Source organism: Rosa rugosa, chromosome 3 (genome assembly GCF_958449725.1).
Source record: "Rosa rugosa chromosome 3, drRosRugo1.1, whole genome shotgun sequence".
In the NCBI taxonomy this organism is placed as follows: domain Eukaryota; kingdom Viridiplantae; phylum Streptophyta; class Magnoliopsida; order Rosales; family Rosaceae; genus Rosa; species Rosa rugosa.
Window position 1 is genome coordinate 16,840,629 of NC_084822.1, and position 22,521 is coordinate 16,863,149.

The following is a 22,521-nucleotide window of genomic DNA, read 5'->3' on the forward strand; positions in this document are numbered from 1 at the left end:
TTACTATTATAGCAACACATTCGTTGTTTTATTAGTAAAGTGGTTCTGAAAACTTGTACTAATGAAGTATTAACACTTATTATAACTAAATTAGCACTTTTTACCACAATTCGTTGTTTTATTAGTAAAACTGTTCTCAAACTTGTTATAGTGAAATATTAACACTAATTACAACTTGACTACCACTTTTTACAATAATTCGTTCTATCAAGAGATTGTGTTGTGTTTTTTTTTTTTTTTTTTTACCGAACTGAGGATTGGGGTTCTCTATTTGTCTTTCTCTTCCAGCGTCCTTCTTCCTTCTTCCTTCTTCCTCCTTGGTTCATAGTTTATATTCTAGCGTGTCAGATCCATGGCTGCCTGAACATCGCTCCGCTATCACTTGATTCACTTCTCCGCTGCAATTCTCTCCATCCTTAGTTTCTCTTCTCTTTGAATTTACAGAAATCTAATCGAAGAAGCCCCAAAATCCCAAATCAGAATTCCCAAACCCTAAAATTTTCGATCTCTCTTAGTCATCGTCGGAGCCAGAAGCCGACTAATTCGAACTCCAATTCCAGTAATGTCCAATCTGTTGGGGTTTTGTTCCCTCCCTGACTCATTACTTCACCAATATTCCCTTCTGGTTTTGGTGCTGGCCCCAATGGAGCTTCTGCTGCCCAGTTTGTTAGAGCAGAAATGCTTCCTAGTGGTTATCTGATTCGACCGTGTGAGGGTGGAGGATCAATCATTCATATTGTTGACCACCTGAACCTTGAGGTCTGAATTTCGGATCTTTATTTTCTTTGGTTATTTGTTATTCAGGAAAACTCAATTGTTTTTCATCTTGTTCCAGGCTTGGAGTGTGCCGGAAGTGCTGCGACCGCTTTATGAATCGTCCAAAGTGGTAGCACAAAAAAGGACTATTGCGGTGAGTAGATTATGCTGGCTTCTGTGTTGGACTCGTATCCACTGAGACACACACTGTACTCCTTTGTTTGTGTAAAGAAATTTATGTCTCTTATAATAAGAAGTAGGATTGGTTGGATTCTGATATGTCTGTTACCTTTTTTTCCATGTGAGTTTGAGTGACATTCATTCAGTCCCTGCATCCTGCAATCAAAGCTTGTATGCTACCTGGAAACAAATGTCTTTTTTGTAGCAAATAGTGGATCTTTGCTGAACCGCATAATTTATTAGCCCCAACTCATGTAACCTAAGTTCTTTACATTCTGTTTTTCAGTATAAAAGGTTCATTTTTTGAAACTGTTTAGCCAACTTTCTTGATGAGGTCATATTACTTTAAATTTTGATATTGTGGTAAATATAATTTTGTAACAATACTGCTTGCTGGTGATTTGTTCCATTTATCTCAATAGTGCTGCAGTGCCACGATCCCAGCTAAGCTTTGCAAGAGGGAAAGTACCAAGCAATTCCACAATTCCAAGATCAAGTTTCCATTGAACTCTGATGAAGCATTTATGTCAGATTATGTTTTAATCCTCATTTTAGGTATGCATTGGATTAGAAACAGAACAACATTGCAGGTTAAAATGTGTTTAAGCCACCAACTTGTCCTTAATGTTAACTTATAGTGATGAAAATTTTATAATTAGGTTGTGAGGGATGGAGATTTTCTATTTTCTAAAGTGTGAATTGTTGAAATTCTGTTTCATATTGGATTGTCTATCTCTGCAACTTTCTTTTGTTTGGTATTGCTTGCTTTTGTGAAATTTCATGTGACTATATTATCAGAACAAGTTCAGTCTGGCAAGGCTTCTGATAAGCTGCTGTTTACGTACTTCCCTTTCCTGGTGTTTTGGCCATACTACATGGGCTGTTGACAACTTCCAGGACGAGTAGTTCAATGATTGGCAAGAGACCTATGCTGGGCAGCAAAAAGAAGGCTTGAGATACACAACTCACTGACTCAGACTTTATAATTCTATTGTCATTTTGGGAGTTTTGTATTTGTCATTTTTTCTGATTGAAATGCTCATTGTGTTTGTGACCTCAATCTTTTGATGAAACTAATCTTATTAATGAATGACAGATTTATTCCCAAGGATTTGTTGGTAGTTCCTAAGCCGATGACATTATAATAATATAGTTGGAAGAACAACACACATCCAGATATGTACTTTGCTTTATTCTGCTTGAACAACCGCACACTTTCTAATAGAAATTCAAATGAGAAACTTGCCCAGTTCATACTTCTTATATTCTTCAGATTCTTCAATGCAAGAAGATACTTCAGACTTCAAGCATCTGCACAAATAGCAAACAGCACTCTCTGAGTCAAATTGCAGTGGAGCAAAATTGTTCTCAAGTTTTCAGTCAGGGAAGAAAGGAACTCCGTAATGTATACCTTCAGTTAATAATTATAGGGTTACAGCATCTTCTCTTTCGCCTCCTTGCCTGCACTCCTCAAAATCCGCTCTGTCTCTAGGTTGAATTGTGCCTTTACCTGGATACGAAGCCTTGCGCAACCGAGATAGTTTCTGGTCTTTAGGAATTAGGGTTTATGTCGTGGACTATAAGTTGTGGGTTATAACTTACGAACGAAATTGATTTATCTATAACTATTTTTTTCCCTTTTCCATTAACATAAAGGATTTTCATTTAAATATATGGAAAATATTAATGCTTTCTGAAATATAAAAGACCCTAAACCCTAAACCCTAAAATTTTCATTTATTTAGAAATTAACTACAATTGAATTCCTAATCCGTATTAAATGTTGTTTAACAAATTTCAAAACAACAAGATACATTCATTAGTACTCTAAGACCCTAAACCCTAAACCCTAAACCCCAAACCCTAAACCCTAAACTCCAAACTTTAACCCCTAAATAGTAACCCTAACCCTATTCCCTAAATGAAATATATGATTCTTGATAATCTATGCTCCTCCTCGACAAGATATTTCTTTCTCAACAAGATACCTCATCCTTCACAGGATATCTGCTCATCGACTACATTACTACATATGTCTCACCTTAACAAGATATCTGCTTCTCCTCGACAACATATCTTCTCCTTAACAAGATATCTGCTCCTCCTCGACAACATATCTCATCTTAACAAGATATATATATGCTCCTCCTCGACAACATATCTCTCCTTAACAAGATATATGCTCCTCCTCGACAACATATCTCTCCTTAACAAGATATATGCTCCTCCTCGACAACATATCTCTCCTTAACAAGATATATATATGCTCCTCCTCGACAACATATCTCTCCTTAACAAGATATATGCTCCTCCTCGACAACATATCTTCTCCTTAACAAGATATCTGCTCCTCCTCGACAACATATCTCACCTTAACAAGATATATGCTCCTCTATAAAATAGTTCACTTATACATTGCATTCTACTACAAAATTTATCTAAAAGTCGTTTATGTTTACACTTTGACCACCTTTGTCACCTGAATAAGGATTCTTCAATCATATTTTTGCTAATTCCACGCTAGTACATCAAATATAAGCGAAGTGAAGTGCGATCCGTGTACTCCTTATTTCAGCCGTCAGATAACGACTTCTGTTCTCTTTTTTTTCACGCGGATCGAGCTTACTAACCGTCGATTTAATCCAATTGAGTTTTCAATACAATTCAGTTTTGTTTTTTGTTTTTTTTTGATGCATGAGTTAGATTGCTCTTCTTCGTGCAGCGCCTCTTCTCTGTTTTCTCCTTTAACTCTCTCTCTCTCTCTCTCTCTCTCGGTGCTCTTGGGACGACGTCGTTCATCCATCGCCGCCTCCACCTTTGCTACTGTCGGTGACCACTTCAAGTTGGGTCTTCGCATCTGCAATCAAAGCCGAGTATTGGGGACATGCCGGAGAGCTTCGCGGCGGAGATTATAGCAAAGGTGTGTGTACGTCTTCAGTTTTTTTCATTGTTTGGATTGATTTCTATTTGGGTACCCATGATCTTTAGAGAAGTTTGAGTCTTTGGATTGATTTGGTGTGAAATTTGACTGTTTGATCCCAATTTTTATGTATTTCAGAAGTACAATAAAGGTGGATACTTTCTTGCCCATCTCTTAATTTCAGTAATGAACTTTCTTCATCTTATATATGTATTAAGCTTCTTCTTTACAACAGGTATGAAGAAAGACTCGCATGGTTATCAGTCCATGCTTTGATGTTGGTGTCAAGGAGATTGAAGGCTGACTGCTACTCTTCTTCCATCAAGACATGTTTGCCCTTGTTAACTCACCAATGTATTAGTTGTTAGGTCACCAAGTGTTGTATATGTTAAATACTACTTGCCCAGTTGATACGTTTTCAATTGCCTTGGTTGTTGCATTATACCTTTTGACTTTTTGCTTATATGGTTGAAGATGACCGGTTTTTCAAATGGATATCATCTTCCTGCAAATGCATCAAGGAATTATGTCTTGAAAATGTTAGTGGAATAAAAAAATATCACAATTTCTGCAATTTCTTTTTCTATGATACTTGAAACAGCAGCTGCAGGAATGAATAGAACAAAAATATATAGTGTGTAATCGGGGAAGAAAATGAAGCTAGCTAGTGATGAAGCTTTCTTTCAGGCTATGCTAGAAATGCATCAAAAGTAGACAAGTCACAGTCAACTATAGGAGCAATTAGTAGAGTTAGATAAGTGTAGTCTTACGCCTCTGTTAGTTTAAGTTGGAGAACTCCCATCATGTTAAGTTAGTACTAGTTTCGTAATGTGAACATAGGCCAAGCAATGGGAATCACGGATTTCATAAATCCTACCGAACCTGGAAAGCCTTTGCATGAGGTCAGTTTTGTTACATGATTTATAATGAAGACTAGACCTACTACCAGATTAGGAGATTACTTGGTCTTTCAAAATTTTGTAACCTCGGAAAGCAGTTGAGAAGTGAAAAATAAGGATCAAAAATTTCATTTTCATTGCTTCATTACTCTATTGATATCATGTTTTGGGTTGTGGCGGTGTTACAAAGTACTGAACAATTTCATCACACCAACATATTTGGAAGTGCCACTAGAAATCATGCATTCTATTGAGTTGGACAGTGAAATGATGCATCCATCTAATCCAGTACACACCAACAGGATAAACATGCACGCAACTTATGAAACAAATAACCAAGAAAATTTCTGCATTCTTTGTGACTCTCTGTACTTGAGGGAAAATGTAGGAATCAAATTAGACACCATGATCGAATGTGAATCAAAACCGTCTTTGATCCATGGAAGGATAATAGAATCCACCTAAGTAATAAACTGCATAAAACTAATGGCCTCACTAAAATCTTTCCCAACTGGGACGCGGAAAGAGCACCACACCCAAGAACTAACTAGTTATGAGAAGAATCCCTCTCAATACAACTATAAAGCCATGAAGGCCCAAACTGTAAACAAAGCATAGGATTAGTAAAAGAAAGAGCTTCTCTTGCAATCTTGTCAGCAACCATATTACAGTTCCGACGAACATACCCCCGGCTGCAATGATCTAATTGCCTTATCACATCTTTTGCTTCATCCAATATATTTCCTTCCTCACTAAGATCTTCTCCCTGCTCATGGAGCGTGTTAATCACCGTAAGGGCATCCCCTTCAATTTCAAGGGACTTAAAACCAACATGAACAGCAAATTTATTGCCTTAACAGTGATGTCCATGCATGCCAGTGGATAAAAATAGCAAAGTAATCAAAGTAATTAGGAAGATCGGTGTCCAATGTGGTTATTTTAATTAACACTGCTCCCAACCCAGTATAGCCCCTCCTCCCATCACAAGCCGCATCAAAATTGAACTTAATGAAGTTATGCTTCGGAGGCTGCCCTCCTCCCTACTTGTTTCTATTTTGCTATTAGCCCTAAGACCAGTGAGACCAAAACGAAGGTCTTTAAACTCTATAGTCTAATCTTCAACTGGAATCGGTGCTCAAACATAAAATTTATGAAAGATAAAGACTAGTTTCGAAAGAGTAAAGACTAGTTTCTCACACTACAAAAGATAAAAATTGCTGCAAAGAAAAATGAAGCCTCATACCTGGGTTGATAACCTTCGGATTTCTTGGTTCAATCTTATACTGAACAGAATGATCAAAATGACCATGTACCTGGGTTACAGCATCTTCTCTTTCGCCTCCTTGTCCTCGTCCTTGAGCAAAATGATCATGTACTCACTGCAATCAAAAATCAACATAAACGTACAGGATTGTTATAGGTTGAATGATTCCAATGATGGTAGCTGTTGAATGAAATATATATGGGGTCAACCAAATTCAATTATGCCGTTTACCTGGATACGAAGCCTTCGCAACTCTGCTAGGTTGAATGAGTAGCTGTTGAATGAACGATGGGGTGGCCGAGATAGTTTCTGGTCTTTAGGAATTAGGGTTTATGTCGTGGATTATAGTTATAATTTATGAAATTGATTTATCATGTAATTCAGAATTTTGCAAAAAAAAAAAAAAAAAGGCTACCAGGTGAGCAGGTCACCATCATTGAATATTCTGAACCGTTAGATATATTCTCAGTTTAATTATATCCGACGGTCTAAAATATTCAAAAAAGTTAATGTATGGCATACATCGACGTATACTAGAATTTTCCATTAGAAGGAATTTAACACTAAAACGGGTAGAATATGTATCAACCCAGAAGCTATGGTTACTCTTCAAGTGCTCAACAAGTGGAAATAATTAAGCAACATGAGAATGTTAAACAAGATGAAGAATACATACCTCTGTTGAAGATTGCTGAACGAGGTCTTGAGAATTCATGTGATTATGTCAATAGTTGAAATTCAGGTGATGAATTGTGGAGAAGAGAGATGTATTGCAACGTCTAAGGTTTAGGAAAAGGGACGTAGAAAAGAAGACGTCTAGTCGTCTAGGCGCGATTCAGTTTTTTTATTTTTTTCTTTTTCCCTAATGATAGATGCCTGTTTTGGTCATTTAACCTACCTATAAAATTTGATTTGAAATATAAAATAATAGGGGTGTGTATTTAAAATTTCTCATTGCAATTTTGTTTGTTTTTTTTTTTTGTTCTATTTGGCAAGTCAATCATCCCCAAATCATAAACCATATATTCCCACAGACACAGAAGACTTCAAAACTCTTTTCTTTTCCATAAACAATATCTATAGCATAGCCATTATATCTCTCTAATTTGATGCTTTGAAGTTCAATCATGGAAAAACAAGCAACTTTAGACTCATATTTGGAGAAAATTTTACATCTGATTTGCAATGGAGACATGAAAAAAATATGAGTATAGTGATCATTCGAGCCTCTTTAATTTGAAGCCATCATTCTAACTGAAATTATTTGGTGTATTTCTCGCCAAGTTGATAAACTCCCCTGAAATTTCAGAATATTGCAGTTAAATTAGAGAACAGCTACACTCTTTAGGCTCCTAAAATCCTTGGAATGAACTAGTCTTAGGGTGTGTCCTGTAATGTTTTATGAAACTATTTTTGTAATACTGGATTGTAGAATGAAAACGGGGAATTAAACTATAAATTTTTAAGATGTAAATACATGTTCGGTACAAGTATTTCAAAACTTGAAATATTAAAAACATATCTATCATTTAAAAAAAAAAACATATCTATAGCACTCAGTTTAGTTTTTCCTCAGTAATCAAGAAAGATTGACTATTTTGTTTGTATTGATTATGAATCCTTTATTGGTTGTTATGACAAAAGAAACAGAGTATTGTGAAGGAGATTGAACGAGAAGAATCAAATCCCTCAATTTTGTTTATAAAATATATCATATGAAGTTGCAAGCTCTTGAATCTTTAGTTCAAAAAGATAATTCAATCAAATGTCTCAACCTTAGTTATTAATTCCTCTTGCTCATGAGATAATCCAATTATATTGAAGCATAAAATACCGAAGCTTTCTTCCTAAATCATCCGTATAAATTAGATCTGACACGTGAAAGAGGGATTTTCTAAATCCTTTATTCTTCTCTACTGCATGATTATGCAAGTTTTAATTGATTGAAAAAGACGGGGAAGAAGAAAGTGCAAACAGCAGATAAAGTAGATGAGATCATGAGAAGAGAGGATAAGTCTCAGTGGAAATTGTGGGAAAGAAAGATAGAAAGATCAAAAGAGAGGAGAAGAGTTTGTGGATCTATGTGTTTAAAAGTAAAAAAAATATATATCACTTTCTCTAATTGCAGGGCAGGTTGTTTTCAGGAAACAATGAAAACGTCAAAAAGTTATTTCCCATATTTATTCATAGTTCTTGAATTGTTTCTTAAAATTTAATGCACCGAACGCAAGTTGGCTTTGACGCCAACACTACCTCCTTGACCCAATTTTCTGCTTCTAAAGCTTATCTTTCGTTTTGCAAAGCCTGCTCTTTAGCAAAGTTAGGATCTAAACCATCCTATGAAAAGGACACTAAAGAAAATATCTCATTCTTACAAAGAATCCAAGGTGATATTTGTGGATCAATTCTGTGAGCCCCTGGAAATTTTATTTAATTTTTAGAAGGTAATTTTTCACCAATAAGATTTTTCTGCAAGGTGATTTTAGTGAAGGAAGTGACTTTGGAGATTAATTTGGTGTCAAGACTACCAATTGGGCTATTCGAACTAAGTTTGGGCCGAGATTCCTTCATTTGGGCCTAGGAGGTTACAGAAGTTTAGTGAGGCGACCGTTTGTTGAAGTTTCGAAGACATTAACTTGAGTTGTAACAAAGTTTTGAATTTTGGATTTTTACGAGATCGAGTTTTGGGCCTAGGACGAAGTTGAGAATTAACTTAGGAAGTTTCCGACGAAAAATGATTAAAAGAAAAGTTACGAGCCCAAAACAGAAAGCAATTGGCTAGAGGAGTTTTTGTAAATTCGTCGGAAGGGTAAAATCGTTAATGCACACGGATTATAAACATAAGGAAACCTAGCAGACTCCTCATTTCTCTCTCTCCCTCAGCTGTACTCTTCTCTCTCTCTCCCCGTACACTCTCTTCCTCTCACTCTCTCTGCCATCGTCTGAGAACTCCATCTCCGGCCACCACCTCGCAAAACTGTCACCACCAATCATTCCAGCATCTAAATTCGACCCAAGCCCAGGCCTTACCGTCGACATGCATGCACCGTCGGTAGCCTCCGTGCGCGACAATTTAAGGCTGCGACGCCACTGTTGCTCCACCCTCACCGGTTTTCAGCCATCCCTTCACCACACCGCCATCGTCGATCCACTCAGCAAGCAGAGCGGAGCAAAACCCATAAACTTCTCCGTCCGCCGGCGCTCTACGACGCCGTCCGAGTATGACCAGAGCTCTCATCTCTGCATGCCTTTGTTCTCCAATCTCCGCGCGAATCGAGCTAAACCACCTCTATGGTTGGAATCAGCGTCTCACGTTTTCCAATAGCCCAAATACCCGACCTCCGATTCCCACCAGAGCCGCCACACGGGCCGCCACTGGAGCGTGAGAAACCTTGACGCCGCCATGAACCCTGTCGGCGTAGTCCTATTGTTCTGGTAAGCCGTTTTCGAAGCCCCCTTTCGTTATTTGGTTGAGTTTCAGTTCCAAAATAGTGGATTGCTGATGTTCAATTCTTTTGGTTGATGTTCTTGAATCCGGGACTTGGAGGATGGGAATTGAAATGAAAGGGAGCTTCTCGTCTTGGTTTCGATTTCAGTTTTAATGGGATGGTGAAGAATCCAGAAGGACTGCAAGAAGCAGTATGTTATGGAGGTTGTGGTTTCGGCAGAACTGAAAATGGGTAAGGAGTGCAGGCCTATGAATTTAAGAGTTTGATTGTTGTTTGGACTTTGAGACTAATTAAATAAGTTGGTGTTCTGTTGTGGAGATGGAGACTTGAGGTTCTTGGATTTCTGCAATTTGGAGTATCGGAGAAGATGAGCTACTAGGGTAGCTTTGGTTGAAATCGGATATGGTAAGGATATTCTGCAGTTTTTGTTTTAGATTACAAAAATTGGTTGAGGGTTGTTTATTGATGGTATATTGTCTGCTAGGGATTTGAATGATTGGTGATGATGGAATTGCAGCCACGGCGGAATGAAACTCCTAATTGGAAAAGAAGAAATGGTAAGGGCCTGGTTTGGTGATCTTGCAATTGTTGTCGTTGAGTTGAACACAATTATGATGGTGATTTGAGCATGTTGTTGAATGGGTTGAAAAATGGATTGAATGAAGTAAATTTAAGATGACATTTTTGAGTCAAATACTTAAACAGTTTGGTAGTTGAGATTGAAATTGGTTGAATGTGACATAGTTGGTTTGTCAATTAAGAAGGTGTATCCGATATCAATTTTGGAAATGTCTTTTTTCCGAAGAGTTTATTTTGGTGGTAATTGAGAATTAAAACTCAATGTGTTGAGTGCAGTCAAGGAGATTAAGTAATCACAATTGTTTGAGAAATTGATTATGAAAATGGTGGATTTTATTTGATTGAGCTAAATTAGGATATTGGATTAACGTTCATGAAATAAGGTTAAAATTCGGAGTATTCTAGTGTCGCCATATCCCGAAGTTATCGTAAAGAATGTGATCATTCGGGAATGGTAATTACTATTTATTTGCTAGTATTTAATGATTTAGTAAAAAAGGTCAAACTGGTTGACTTGGAATACATTAAGGAAATAAGTATAATCACCATATCCCGAAAGGAGTTTGAAAGGCGAAATCATTCGGGAATGGTAATTATTATTTAATTGCTTAAGGTTTAAAAGCTAAATAAAATGAGGTCAAACCAGTTGACCGAAATTTTAACTTGGAAAGAAGTGTGATCACCATCTCCCGAATGAGCTTACTACGTTAAGTGAATTGTTCGGGAATGGTTACCAATAAATATCGATTCGGAATAATTGGTGGCTCATAAAGAAATTGAGCAAATCAGTTATGAATTGAGTACTTATTGGATTTTGTTTTTGTTAAAGGACACGAGCGTGTGCGCTTAGATTTGGACAAATGATTGAAAGTCGGGAACGAACCCGAATGTGGACGAGCACTCCAATTCCAGGTAGGGTGAGTTGTCCCTTCCTTGTTAGAGGCTTTTCGATATATGTGGAATACTATACAGAACAACAACTTATTTAATGAGGAGAGAGGAATGAACCTTTTATAGGTGAGGAAGAGGCTGACCTCTTCTTTGTTTTCGATGTGGGACTGATGCTTCAGTTCCCAGCTTCTGATGCTTCAGCGAGGTGATCTTGGCGCGGAGCGTCAGCGGTGATCTGGGGGTGAGCCAGGGCTCAGGTGATAGTCTGCGTGGCTCATTATAGCTAATTATGCTTGGAAAATGCTCATATAAGTACAAGTCCCCCAAGTCCCCAGTCAAGGAGGGCAATCTTGGTTGGGGAGTTTCCTAGCGGTTCGAAGCGTTACTTCTGCTAGACTTGCGAAAGCATAATTAGCGTCAGTACGTTGTCAACCATGGATTTGTTCTGAGCAAACGCTTTATACCTTTTCGGGTGGGCCCCTGCTAAGCCCCCCAGGGAGTCTGCCATTCCTCGGCTAAGATAGACCTCCGTTTGGCATATATATTGTTTGTTGAGGGGGATCTGCGCTGAGCATAAGGCATTGGGTAGCGCAGATGGCGTTGGGTAGCGAGCCTAATCTTTGGTACCTGAGTGGCGGGGGTCAACGTGCCTGATCAGGGCTGTCGAAAACTGTGTTGACGTGTCCCCTTACCTGTCTTGGAGGACCGTAGCTTGACTGCAACTCTGCGTGGCGGTAGTCGTCAGAATGAGGCGTTGCCTCGAGAATCGCCGTTGGCAGAAGTCCCTCCGCTGATAGAAAGCGGTAAGAAGTGTCGCGGGGACCTTCTTGCTTGCTAGATGGAGAAGTGCCGCGAGAGGTGTTGCGCTCAGTGGGGACTGGGTTACCTTGCAAGATGAAATGGAGAAGTCCCGCTAGCGGTGTTGCGCTTAGCGGAGACTATCTCGCTTGCAAGGTGAAAGGGAGGAGTCCCGCTAGCGGTGACTGTCTCGCTTGTAAGATGAAATGGAGAAGTCCTGCTAGCGGTGTTGCGCTTAGCGGAGACTGTCTCGCTTGCAAGATGAAATGGAGAAGTCCCGCTAGCGGTGTTGCGCTTAGCAGCAACTGTCTTGCTTGCAAGATGAAAGGGAGAAGTCCCGCTAGCGGTGTTGCGCTTAGCGGCAACTATCTCGCTTGCAAGATGAGAGGGACAAGTCCAGCTAGCGGTGTTGCGCTTAGCGGCGACTATCTCGCTTGCCGATTGGTATGCCTGCCTTTTTACCGGTTACTTTGGATAGACTCTTCGTCTGACAGCACCTGACACGTAGCTATCATGCATTGGGTTGGCGTGTGAGTGTACGTTATCTCAGCATGCCCGTCTCTTCGCCATTAATGCGAGTAATTATCGATTTTGTAACCGAGGCGACGTCTCGGTTAATCCGGATAGCGAATGCGATCGTGGGGCACGTGTACGGTGCTGGTGTGATGTCATTTTTTAGAGGACGGTCTCGATTTGCTTGATGTTGACATAAAAGAGAGGGAAACTCAGAGGCTTTTGACATTTTGTGGACTTCAAAACATAACTCGTCATCTTCAAGCTTTGTTTTCTGAGAGCTGAGTACGTTCTGCAAGTCGAGTGAGAGTGTTGTTGTTTGACGAAAGAGATTCGCCGAAGTGACGACAAGCATCTCCAAGCGCACTAGAGTTCCCATATTTAAGGTTGGTAATCTGAGCCCTGTGCCTATTTGATTGCTTCTTGTTTCTGTCAGTTGATGCTTTTGCTATTGGAAGTGATTGCTGCCATTCTAAGGTGTGTCTGAGGGTCTAGAAGGGTTTTGGGGGTGGGTTTAGATGTTTGTGGCAGAGTTGAAGTTTATGGATTTGCTAGATGGTCGAATCTGGGTTTTGGATGTATGTATATTATGTTCTTGTTTTGGTATTTTTTGGGTATGGTTGTTCTTGGTGTTCTTGGCTAAAATCTGACATAGGAATAGCTTAGATCGTTATGGAACTGACTGACTTGGGTTTTAGGGTGTTTGCGATGGCTAGCGTCAAAGAGATCTCGAGCAGTGAGGCTTCCGAATCTGACGTGTCGCTCAACGGTTCTGATAGGGTTTTTATTGATTTGTTGCGTCCGTCTGCCCCTACAGGAACCTCACTACCGGAACTGCTAGATATCCAACCCTTACAAACCATACCGTGGGAAGTAGCGATGGCTCGTGCTGGGCGCCCAGAAACGTCAGCGGCGAGAGAGGAAGCCGTTGCCCGCTAGCAACGTGAGGATAGGCTGGCTAGCAACAATGCTGCGAGTGGTTCCGCTCATGGGGATGATGTCACCGAAGAGGAGATAGAGTCGACTTAGGTTCTTTGAGACGACACTCCAGTTGACGAGACGGGAGGGCCGATGCCTCCATCCGCCATCACAAAGATGAAAAGGGTGTCCCGCCTGCCTGGCGTGGTGAAGTTACGTTCACCGAAGAAAGATGAGAAGGCGTCATTTCTGCCGGCTGGGTATTCCGCTATGCACGAAGTCGTGCTCCGCCAAGGTGTCACATTTCCGCTACTGCCCAACCTTCAGATCTTGCTATGCAAGTTTGACCTCGCCTTTGGGCAAATTTGCCCCAACATGTAGAGGTTGTTGATGGCGCTGAACTCGCTCTGGCGGTTGTCTGGATGTGAAGGCCCAAAGGTGGCTGAGATGCTTCATTTTTACGAGCTTGTGTACGTGACGCGCGAGGAGTAGTGTCCCATAGCAAGAATCAAGGAGTGCTGGCGGAATCGCAACTTGCTAGATCTCCGTTTGCTGACAGGCTGGGAGCTGTTGGCGGATCTGAAACTAACTCGTCTTCCTTGTAAGTGTCTCCCGCCAACCCGTGTCTTCGCCTCCCTGTCCTACGCTAACTTGCCCTTTGTTTGGTCAGAACCTATTCCCGGTAATAAAGCGAGTCGTGAAGCATTTGACAAAGCGATGGATCGCGCAGAGTTGCAAGACTTCCTTGAGGGCATGTACTCCGCTGGGCTCAACGCCAAGCAAACCATCGTCAACCCTCAGACGCTGGCGTTGAGCCAATCGAAAACTGAGGTGGTGATGCCGATGCCGCATCATTCGCATCTTGGCATCGCCGGTCAGTCCGCGGTGCAGGCGCAGCCTTGCGCCGAGCGTAGGGCTGCTGGCGGTAGCAAGTCTAGTGCTGGTTCGGAGAAGGGCAAGGAGAGAGCGCCTGCTCAGCGGCGAGGGGACCAAAGGGAGAAAAAGGTGCCAACGAAGGAGCCCGTTACCATTGTGGGTTTGGAACCGAAGGGACCCTCGAGGCCTACCGCCACGGTGATCACATGGGGGCCTCTTCAGCTGAAACGGAGGCAAAATGATGCCAATGAAGATGATGTGGATGACGACGCGGAGATCGTCGGGGCCCTCCAACAGAAGAGGGCAAAGCAGGCCTCGCAGCCAGTGACTATGGCCATTGCCGGGGAGGTGCCGTCGAGCGGTCTTGATTCCTTTGTTGCCTATGCGGAGTTTCTGACCGATCCCGAGCGGGAGTTCCTCTTCCATCTCTACGAGAGGCTTGGGTTCGGCGGGATGGATGAGACTGTCCGCCCTATGGCAGTTCAACAGTTGCCGTTCAGCTCGGCCTTTGGCCATTTGTCTGTTGGGCTCCATGAGCTGTTTTTGGTGGCATCGAAGTTGTCTCCCACTGAGCAGCAGATGAGGGATGAAATTGCAAGTCTCCGGAAGGAGTTGGAGGAGGTGTCGAAAAAGCTGGAGGACACCGAGTGGCTGCTGGCCAAGGCCGACTGTGATCTGGTGGATGTGCGTGGAAAACTGACTGTCGCCATCGTCCGGGATGTGGAGCGGGCCGAGAGGGTAGTGCAGTTGGAGCGCGATATGGCTCTGCTGCAGGAGCAGGTGAATTCCAAGGGCAGGCATGTGGAGAATCTTCAGCGGGAGGTTGCCGCTAAGACCGCGAAGCTGAAAAAGCTGGAGGGCGAGGTTGCCCGCCTTGGAGTTGAGAGGACTCGTGCCGATGCCGCTGCCATTGAGGCCTACAAGCGGTCTTCCGAGTTCAAGCTTACTCTAACGGAGGCGACAAAGGATGGTACAGCGGCCAACTTCGAGATGCTGAACTAGAAAGGTGTGATCAACTAGGACAAGGCTCCTCGTCCTGCCAGTACGTCGAGCCAGCCGCCTATCAGACTGGTGGTATGTGCTCTGGTAGTGGGGAGAGCGGCCCTAGTCCGACGGATGATTCCCAGCGGACTCCCTTGCCTACTCAGTTCGAAGTTTCCTGTGCCGAGTTCTTGGCGGTCCACACTCGGGCGGATGGCACCATGGTAACGCCGAGCCCTACCGCCCATGGCTCCGATCAAACAAGCCGCCTGGCCTTCCAACAGCCGCAGGCTGATGGCGAAAATGTTGGTGCTGCTCCCATCAATCCCTGAGGACTGCCCTATCTTTTTTTTTTTTTTTTTTGCTGCCGCTGAGGCATTTTTTCATATGTAACCTTGACAATATTTTTGGGCGGGGAGTCCCGACCCTAAATATATGAAGTATCGTTATTTTCCTCTGAAATTTTGCCAATTGTGGGATTGTTGCTGATAACTTGATTGTGTTGTTTGAATGTTAATATATCGCTAGAGTTTTGACTTGTGCTTTTGTTAATCAATGAAACATTAAAGGAATTAAAATTGTTCCAAGTGCACGATGTAGCGGACGTTGTCCGCTGACTATTGTTTGGCGTTGCCAGTTGTGCTATGGAGAACAATGGTTTGAATAATTCCTCATTTCATTGATAGCTGAGAGATCAGCGTTTACAAAAGAGGGGTTGTACCTGTTGGGTAGCTTCCCTTAGCTAAATATTAAACAAAAATTTAGCAAAGTCAAGATGCTCTTGGGTAGAGGCATGACTATTTGTAATAATACCGAAGGTGTTCGGTATTCTAAGGGTGGGTCGTTGTGACGCCATCCTTGTCCATTAAATAGAAGGTGTTGGGGCTGACGACCTCCACTATTTTGTATGGCCCTTCCCAAGTGGGACGAAGTGCCGTTGGCGGTGGAATGACTTCCTTCATAACCCAGTCCTCCAGTTGGAGGTTCCGGGCCTTAACTCTGGCATTGTAGAAACGCGATACCCGCTGTTTGTTTTGCAAGTTGTGCAAATAGGCCTTGTGGCTTTTCTCCTCGAGGAGATCCCTGTCGAGGTTGATGCCTTCGCCGCTGGTCTCGGAGCAGCAGCCCGCAACCCTAGCGGTAGGTTGGGTGACATCGATGGGTAGTACGGCCTCAGTTCCAAACATCATGCAAAACTGTGCTTCACCGTTAGCGGACGTTGGGGTTGTCCTGATGGCCCACAAAACTTCTGGGAGCTTCTCTGCCCACAGACCTTTGGCGTGGTCGAGTTTCTTTTTTAGCAGCTTCTTGATTATCTTATTTGCCGCTTCAACCTGGCCGTTGGTTTGGGGGTGAGCGACAGATGCAAAGCTTATCTTAGTGACCAGGTTAGCGGTGAAAGATATGAGCTCCTTGTTGTTGAACTGTGTTCCATTGTCTGTGATAATGGTATGGGGGATGCCGTAGCGGCAGTAGATGTTCTTCCAGAGGAAGTGAGTGACCTTGGCGGTGGTTATTACTGTCAGCGGTTCCGCTTCAATCCACTTGCTGTTGTAATCGATGGCAACAATGATATATTTGAACTGCCCTTTAGCGGTTGGTAATTTGCCAAGTAGGTCGAGGCCCCAAGTGGAGTGAATCCATGGGCCGATGATTATCGAGAGGGGCTCTGCCGGGGCATGAGGGAGGTCAGCGTATTGTTGACACTTGTGGCAGGATTTGGAGACTTCTAGCGTGTATCATTGCTAGAACAACCTTCCCCTCTTCTGGGGTCAGACACCGGAGGTTAGAATGGGTGAATCCCTGGCGGTAAAGCTTGCCATTTTGTTTATTATAGCGAGTTGCTCTCCGCTTGAGTTTCCGCGCTTCGACCTTGTTCATTGTCAGCGTTCCATTGAGCTTGTACTCGATGATTTCATCCATCCAGCTGGGGTTGACTTCAATGTTGAAAATCTCCGCTAGGGTTTTTGTGATGCTTGACTTGTCAAGGCATTCCACCCTTGTGTCCGCCGGACTCTGGTGTGGTTGAGCGGTTGCTTAGTGTTCTTTTCCCTAGGGATCTGTGTGATGGTGTGGAATTTGAATTTCCTGAGAAGCGTCTTGACGTATCCCAAGTATGCCGCTAACTGTTTGTCTTTAGCCTGGAATGTGTTGTTGACTTGGTTGACGACTAGCTGGAAGTCGCTGAATATGTTGACGCTGTCATCACTGGAGTCGATGGCGAGGTGCAAGCCTGCAATGAGCGCTTCATACTCAGCCATGTTATTTGAGGCTGTGAAATTGAATTTTAACGCGTATTCCACGTTCAGTACCCCTGGTCCTGTCAAGATAACTCCGACGCCGCAGGCCTTGTGTGAGACCCCGATAATTGTGAGAAGTATACTTCATAATTTCTTGAACTCAAGTGTGCATTTCCAAGAGAAGGAGTTCGTTGTACTCTTCGTTTACTTTTTCAGTACTCCTAAACTGTTTTACTGAACTTCTGAAGGATATTGAAGGAGCTAGAATTGTATATATATATTTACTAGGGCACGTGGCCTATTCTGGGGCATTCAAAGAGGGAAAAGCCTAGACTTTAGCCACGCGTTCACTCGTGCCTACCTTATTGTTTTGTTTCCTTTTTACCTTTTGAACCAAAATTGAGGAAGCTGCATGGGTGACATCCTGTGTCGTTACTATTGCTGTCAGTCGACTTCGATGGATGATTAGTACTACATCTGGGATTCTTTTCATCAAGATTTTTTCATGAAACTTGTTTGAAATCATGTCTTCTATGCTGTGCTCGAAAATCATAACAATGCAACGGTTGGATTGTTCTCAATCAAGGTAAAACCGCGTATTGTTCATGGAAAATCCTGTTTTGATATATAGTTGCCATTTTGGTTCTAATTTGTGTTTGCATGTTCTATTTTCTTCCAAATCCAGTTCATCCTCGCAATGGGTCATGTTCCTACAGTGATGTTTAGTTTAACCCATGAGATCTTCACCTTAATCTTGCTCCGAAACTTACAAGAGTGCTAATTGGTGAGTTTCATGACGTACATCGAATATCTTCCTTCTTGTTCAATTTCTATATATTGTTTCAAGTTCAATAACATAGTGATCATTAGATATCATGTGCCTCTAAGCTCACTCAAAATCTTATCTCATTCTCTTGTGCAATATTAGCTTCCCGAACTCCAAATGGCATGAAATTTTAGTATGATCTACCTTAACCTGTTACCTTTAAATCTGGAAAGTTTCATGGCCATTGGTTTGAAATTGAAATTTTAATGATTTTCCAAACCTGAGCAGTTTCTTTCATTCCAACCTTTGTTCTTGTACACTTGGTCCAAATCCTTCCACTGAGTTCCCAAATGTACAGAGTTGTAAGATATTCAATTGAAACCTTATCTTCATCCTACTTCTTCATATGTCACTACTGTCCTTATGAGTTATGAGTGAATTGAGAGTTTAGACATCGTAAAGGTTGCACAGAAAATGGATCATGAGATTGAAAATTTGCGATTTCTGTTATACTAGGACTTTGGCAAAGCTTTGGACTGAAATCAATGGAGGACCAGTAAAGGAAGTTCGTGTGCATCAATATGTCACCATGAATTAACAATCGAGGTAGGGAGGCTCACCCTAGTTAGCGGCTTTTCTGAATTTTGTTATTGTTTGTAAATGCTTTATAAAATTTTCTTACTTGAGTTGATGAGGATGACTTGAGAGTGAGCGGGGCATAGCTAGCGACTTCCTTGGGTTTCGATCCCCTAAACCTCCGGAGGGGCTGTACAGACGGGATAGTGTCTGACATCCTTTGAGGTATGACACTAGATCTAGGTGGTATGGCATAAATGGACACTCTCGCTACTCTTCACCAATGGTTAAAGATTTATATCTTTGGTGAGGATGTAGTTGGCTAGTATTAGACCGGTCATCAGGTTTGGATTTTACCCAGGTACTCTTGGATTTCCATTTTATTTTACATTGGAAAAAGCTTCTATCGATTTTATTTCATTTTACTCAACTGGCGCCAATTACTATTTGGTTTTCAAACCTAGCTAGGGTTGATGTTTGAGCAGCGAGGACGAAAGCTCACCCCTACTATAGTTGGTCTTGCAGGTACTGTGCACGAGGATTGAGAAGGACTTTGGGACTGAGCTGGGTGTTGTGTATTCACCTTAAACCTTTCGGTATAATTGCATTCACATATTTAATCACCTCTGTTTTAATTGTCATTATTTCTTTGAGGTGATAGTTTGATTGTAATGACCTCAATCTTTGCTTAGTTCCTTCCGTTAATTTTCATTTGGTGTACCAAGTGTTCGAGACCAACTTGAATTTCATGAGTCTTATTCTCCATTGTTCTAGATTGATAACTTCGTTATTATGTTCTTTCACAAAAGTGATGGCTGGAACTAAAACCCATTATTTTTACTTTTTAGTATTCCTTGAGTTGCCATTTTAACTGACCTAACGTGGTCAATATCACCACACTTTGAACTTCTTTACGCTTTCCTCCAAATCTTACCATTCAAAATTGTAATCTAAATTGCCTTGCGTTTCTTTAGGATATGAGTTGAGCCCTCTTAGCTTGTGTTCTTAAAGATTCGTGGCACTGTAACACTTCCAATTTGTTGTGGTGCAAATTGGGGTGTTACACCTTGGCGCAGGCGGAGCCATCGACATGGAGGTTCCAGTTTGACTGTTGGTTCCTCAACGGCTGTCATGGTCGTGTCGCACTCCGCTGGCCCCAAGATGGGGTCATCTTGTCGCTCCGTGAGCTCAGCAATGAAGTCGGCCACCGCTTAGCCTTTCATAGCTGTTCGTGGCTTGTACTCAATGTCGAATTCGCTGAGCTCAATGGCCCACTTGCTGAGGCGCTTGGAATGTTCAAGGTTCTGCATTACCTGCCTCAGTGGTTGGTTTGTCAGGAGTTGGATTGTATGGGCTTGGAAGTATTGGCGGAGACGTCTAGCGACGACAATTAGCGCCAGGGCGAGCTGCTCCAGGGGGTATATCTTGTTTCCGCCCCGTTCATGCCTCTGCCGGCATAGAATACTGGGAGCTCATCTTGTCCTTCTCGTCGTACAATGGTGCAGCTTACCGCTGATGGGGATACCGCTAGGTAGATGTAGAGTATCTCACCCTATACAGGAATGGAGAGAAGTGGGACTGCCGCTAGATATTCCTTCAAGCTCTGGAATGCCGACTCGCAGTCTGGGGTCCAGTCAATTACTTTCTTGTGGGTCCTCTGCAGAACCTTGAAAAATGGGAGACATCTGTCGGTGAGCCGGGATATGAACCGAGAAAGGGCGGTTAGCTTGCCCTGGAGGCTCTGAACGTGCACTTTCCACACCGGAGACTTCATGTCGAGGATGGCTTGTACCTTGTCGGGGTTGGCCTCTATGCCTCGTTCGCTGACGATGTAACCCAGGAATTTGCTGGCGGTGACGCCAAAGAAACACTTTTCTGGGTTAAGGCGCATACCGTAGGCCAAGAGAATGGCGAATATGATGCGGAGGTTTACCACGTGTCCGCTGGCCTTGATGCTCTTGACTAGCATGTCGTCCACGTAGACTTCTATTATTTTGTCAAGGTGTTCCGCGAACATGGCGTTCATCAACCGTTGGTATGTACCCTAGGGTTCTTCAATCCGAAAGGCATAACATTGTAACAGTATAGGCCTTTGTCGGTTGTGAAGGTGGTGTATTCTTGGTCGCTGGGGTGCATCTTGATTTGATTATATTCGGAGAAGGCGTCCATCATGCTGAGTAGCTCATGCCTCGCCGTTGCATCGACTAGTTGATCAATGCGGGGTAGCGGGAAACTATCCTTGGGGCATGCTTTGTTTAGACCCTTGAAGTCTACACACATCCGCCATTTTCCGCTAGGTTTCTTAACCATGACCAAGTTGGAAATCCACTGGGGATAATTGACTTGGCGGATGAACCCAATGCCCTAGAGCTTGGCAACCTCCTCCTCTATTGCACGATATCTTTCTTCGTCAAAGGCCCTTCACCTCTGCTTGACCAGATAGAAAAACGATTTGATGCTCAACTTGTGCGTGATGATTTCAGGGGAGATGCCCGGCATGTCAGCGTAGGACCGTGTGAAGACGGCGGCATTGTCTCGTAGAAACTGTGTAAGTTCTGCCGCTATTTCTGGGGCTAACCGAGCGCCTATCCGGACCGCCTGCTCAGGGTGCTCGTCAGAGATGCTGATAATCTGCAAGGATGTTTCTGGGTTGACAGGTTCCTTTTTTACATATTTTTCCTCGTCGTCTCTAGGATCTTCAATTGCATCCGTCAACGGTACATGGTTTCCCACCGTTAGGATCTCATGGCGGCGCGTTGACCTTGCCACAGTTGTTGAATAACACTCTAGTGCCAGCTGTTGACTTTCCTTCACACAGCCTGTGCCGTTGGGTGTAGGAAACTTCATGAGAAGCATATACCCGGAAATGCTGCACTTTAGCTTGTTAAGCGCTGGTTGACCATAATAAATTTTGTATGTATCTCCGCTGTGCATGGGCTAGCGCCGATGACTAGGCGCATGTAGTCAGAACCTAGTGGTTGTGAGACGTCACAGGAGAAACTAAGCAAGGGCTCGTGATCTTGGAGTAATTTCCTATTCCGCTGGAGTTGGTTGTAGCAGCCATTAAAGATGACATTGATAGCGGATCTGCTGTCAACGAGGACCCTTCCCATGGACCATTTACCGAGCATGGTGTCGATCAAGAATGGATCATCGTGGGGGAGGTGTACTCCGCGCTCTTCTTCCTCAGAGAAAGTAATGGGCTCCCAACTAGACTTTGGTAGTCTAACAGATCTCTCATAGCGGATGTTGCAAATTTCTTTGGGGTGGTTAGCGCGTGGCAAATTTCTTGCCATATGAGACATGTTGGGGATCAGAGCACTGCCGTCGATGGTGTTGATGTGGCACATGGGCTCGATGTTGGCGACCACTGGAGGCGGCTGACGCACCTTGAACTGGTCCAACTTGCTGTCACGATACAAAGTCTCAATTGCCGTTTTGAGAGCGTTGCAGTTGTTGGTGTTGTGACCGCTGTCCTCGTGGTATTTGCACCACTTACCCGTGTTTCTTGGCTTGCCCGCTCTTGGATATTTCCTTGGTGGCGGTGGAGGGATTTGGTCCTTGCACTGATCATATATCTCTTCATACGAAGCTATGAGGACCGTGAACACCGCATACCGTTGGGAGGACTCCGTCTGCTTATTACAGTTGTCCCTCTGGGACGAGCGGTTGCCCCTATGGTAATGCTGATCCCTTTGCCGCTTGCTCTGGTAGTTACCTTGTTGCCACTCTCTCTTTTTGTCACTTGGCAGTGTAGCAGAGGGTTTGCTATCAGTCTCCTGCTGGCTGGGGGAAGGCTGACTGGTTTTTACTAGCGTTGGCGGAGGTGGTGGTGTTTCCCCGTATATGATGAATTCTGCTTGTGCATGGAGGACGGCCTCGCCCATGACGTGGTCATATGAGGCATTTGGATGG

At 43.0% G+C, this 22,521-nt stretch overlaps 1 protein-coding gene and 1 long non-coding RNA gene across 3 annotated transcripts; both read left to right on the forward strand.

Moving 5' to 3' along the window:
• The first annotated feature begins 253 nt into the window (after positions 1-253).
• On the forward strand, positions 254-4,281 carry LOC133735495 (uncharacterized). Of its 2 annotated transcripts, none has more exons than XR_009859059.1 (4): positions 254-759; positions 836-910; positions 1,735-3,856; positions 4,092-4,281. XR_009859059.1 is itself a non-coding variant. In XM_062162903.1 (4 exons), the coding sequence occupies exons 1-4, from the start codon at positions 679-681 to the stop codon at positions 1,821-1,823; spliced, it is 378 nt and encodes a 125-aa protein (XP_062018887.1). In that variant the 5' UTR covers positions 254-678; the 3' UTR covers positions 1,824-3,861. The 2 variants fall into 2 exon arrangements, 1 of the variants encoding a protein (XP_062018887.1); XM_062162903.1 differs by lacking the exon at positions 4,092-4,281 and adding an exon at positions 1,359-1,491 and having other exon boundaries at positions 1,735-3,861.
• Positions 4,282-17,642: 13,361 nt separating this feature from the next.
• LOC133735436 (uncharacterized) lies at positions 17,643-19,349 on the forward strand. The gene is made up of 3 exons (XR_009859013.1): positions 17,643-17,850; positions 17,950-18,048; positions 18,547-19,349. It is a non-coding gene; the product is annotated as an uncharacterized LOC133735436 (long non-coding RNA).
• Positions 19,350-22,521: the final 3,172 nt, after the last annotated feature.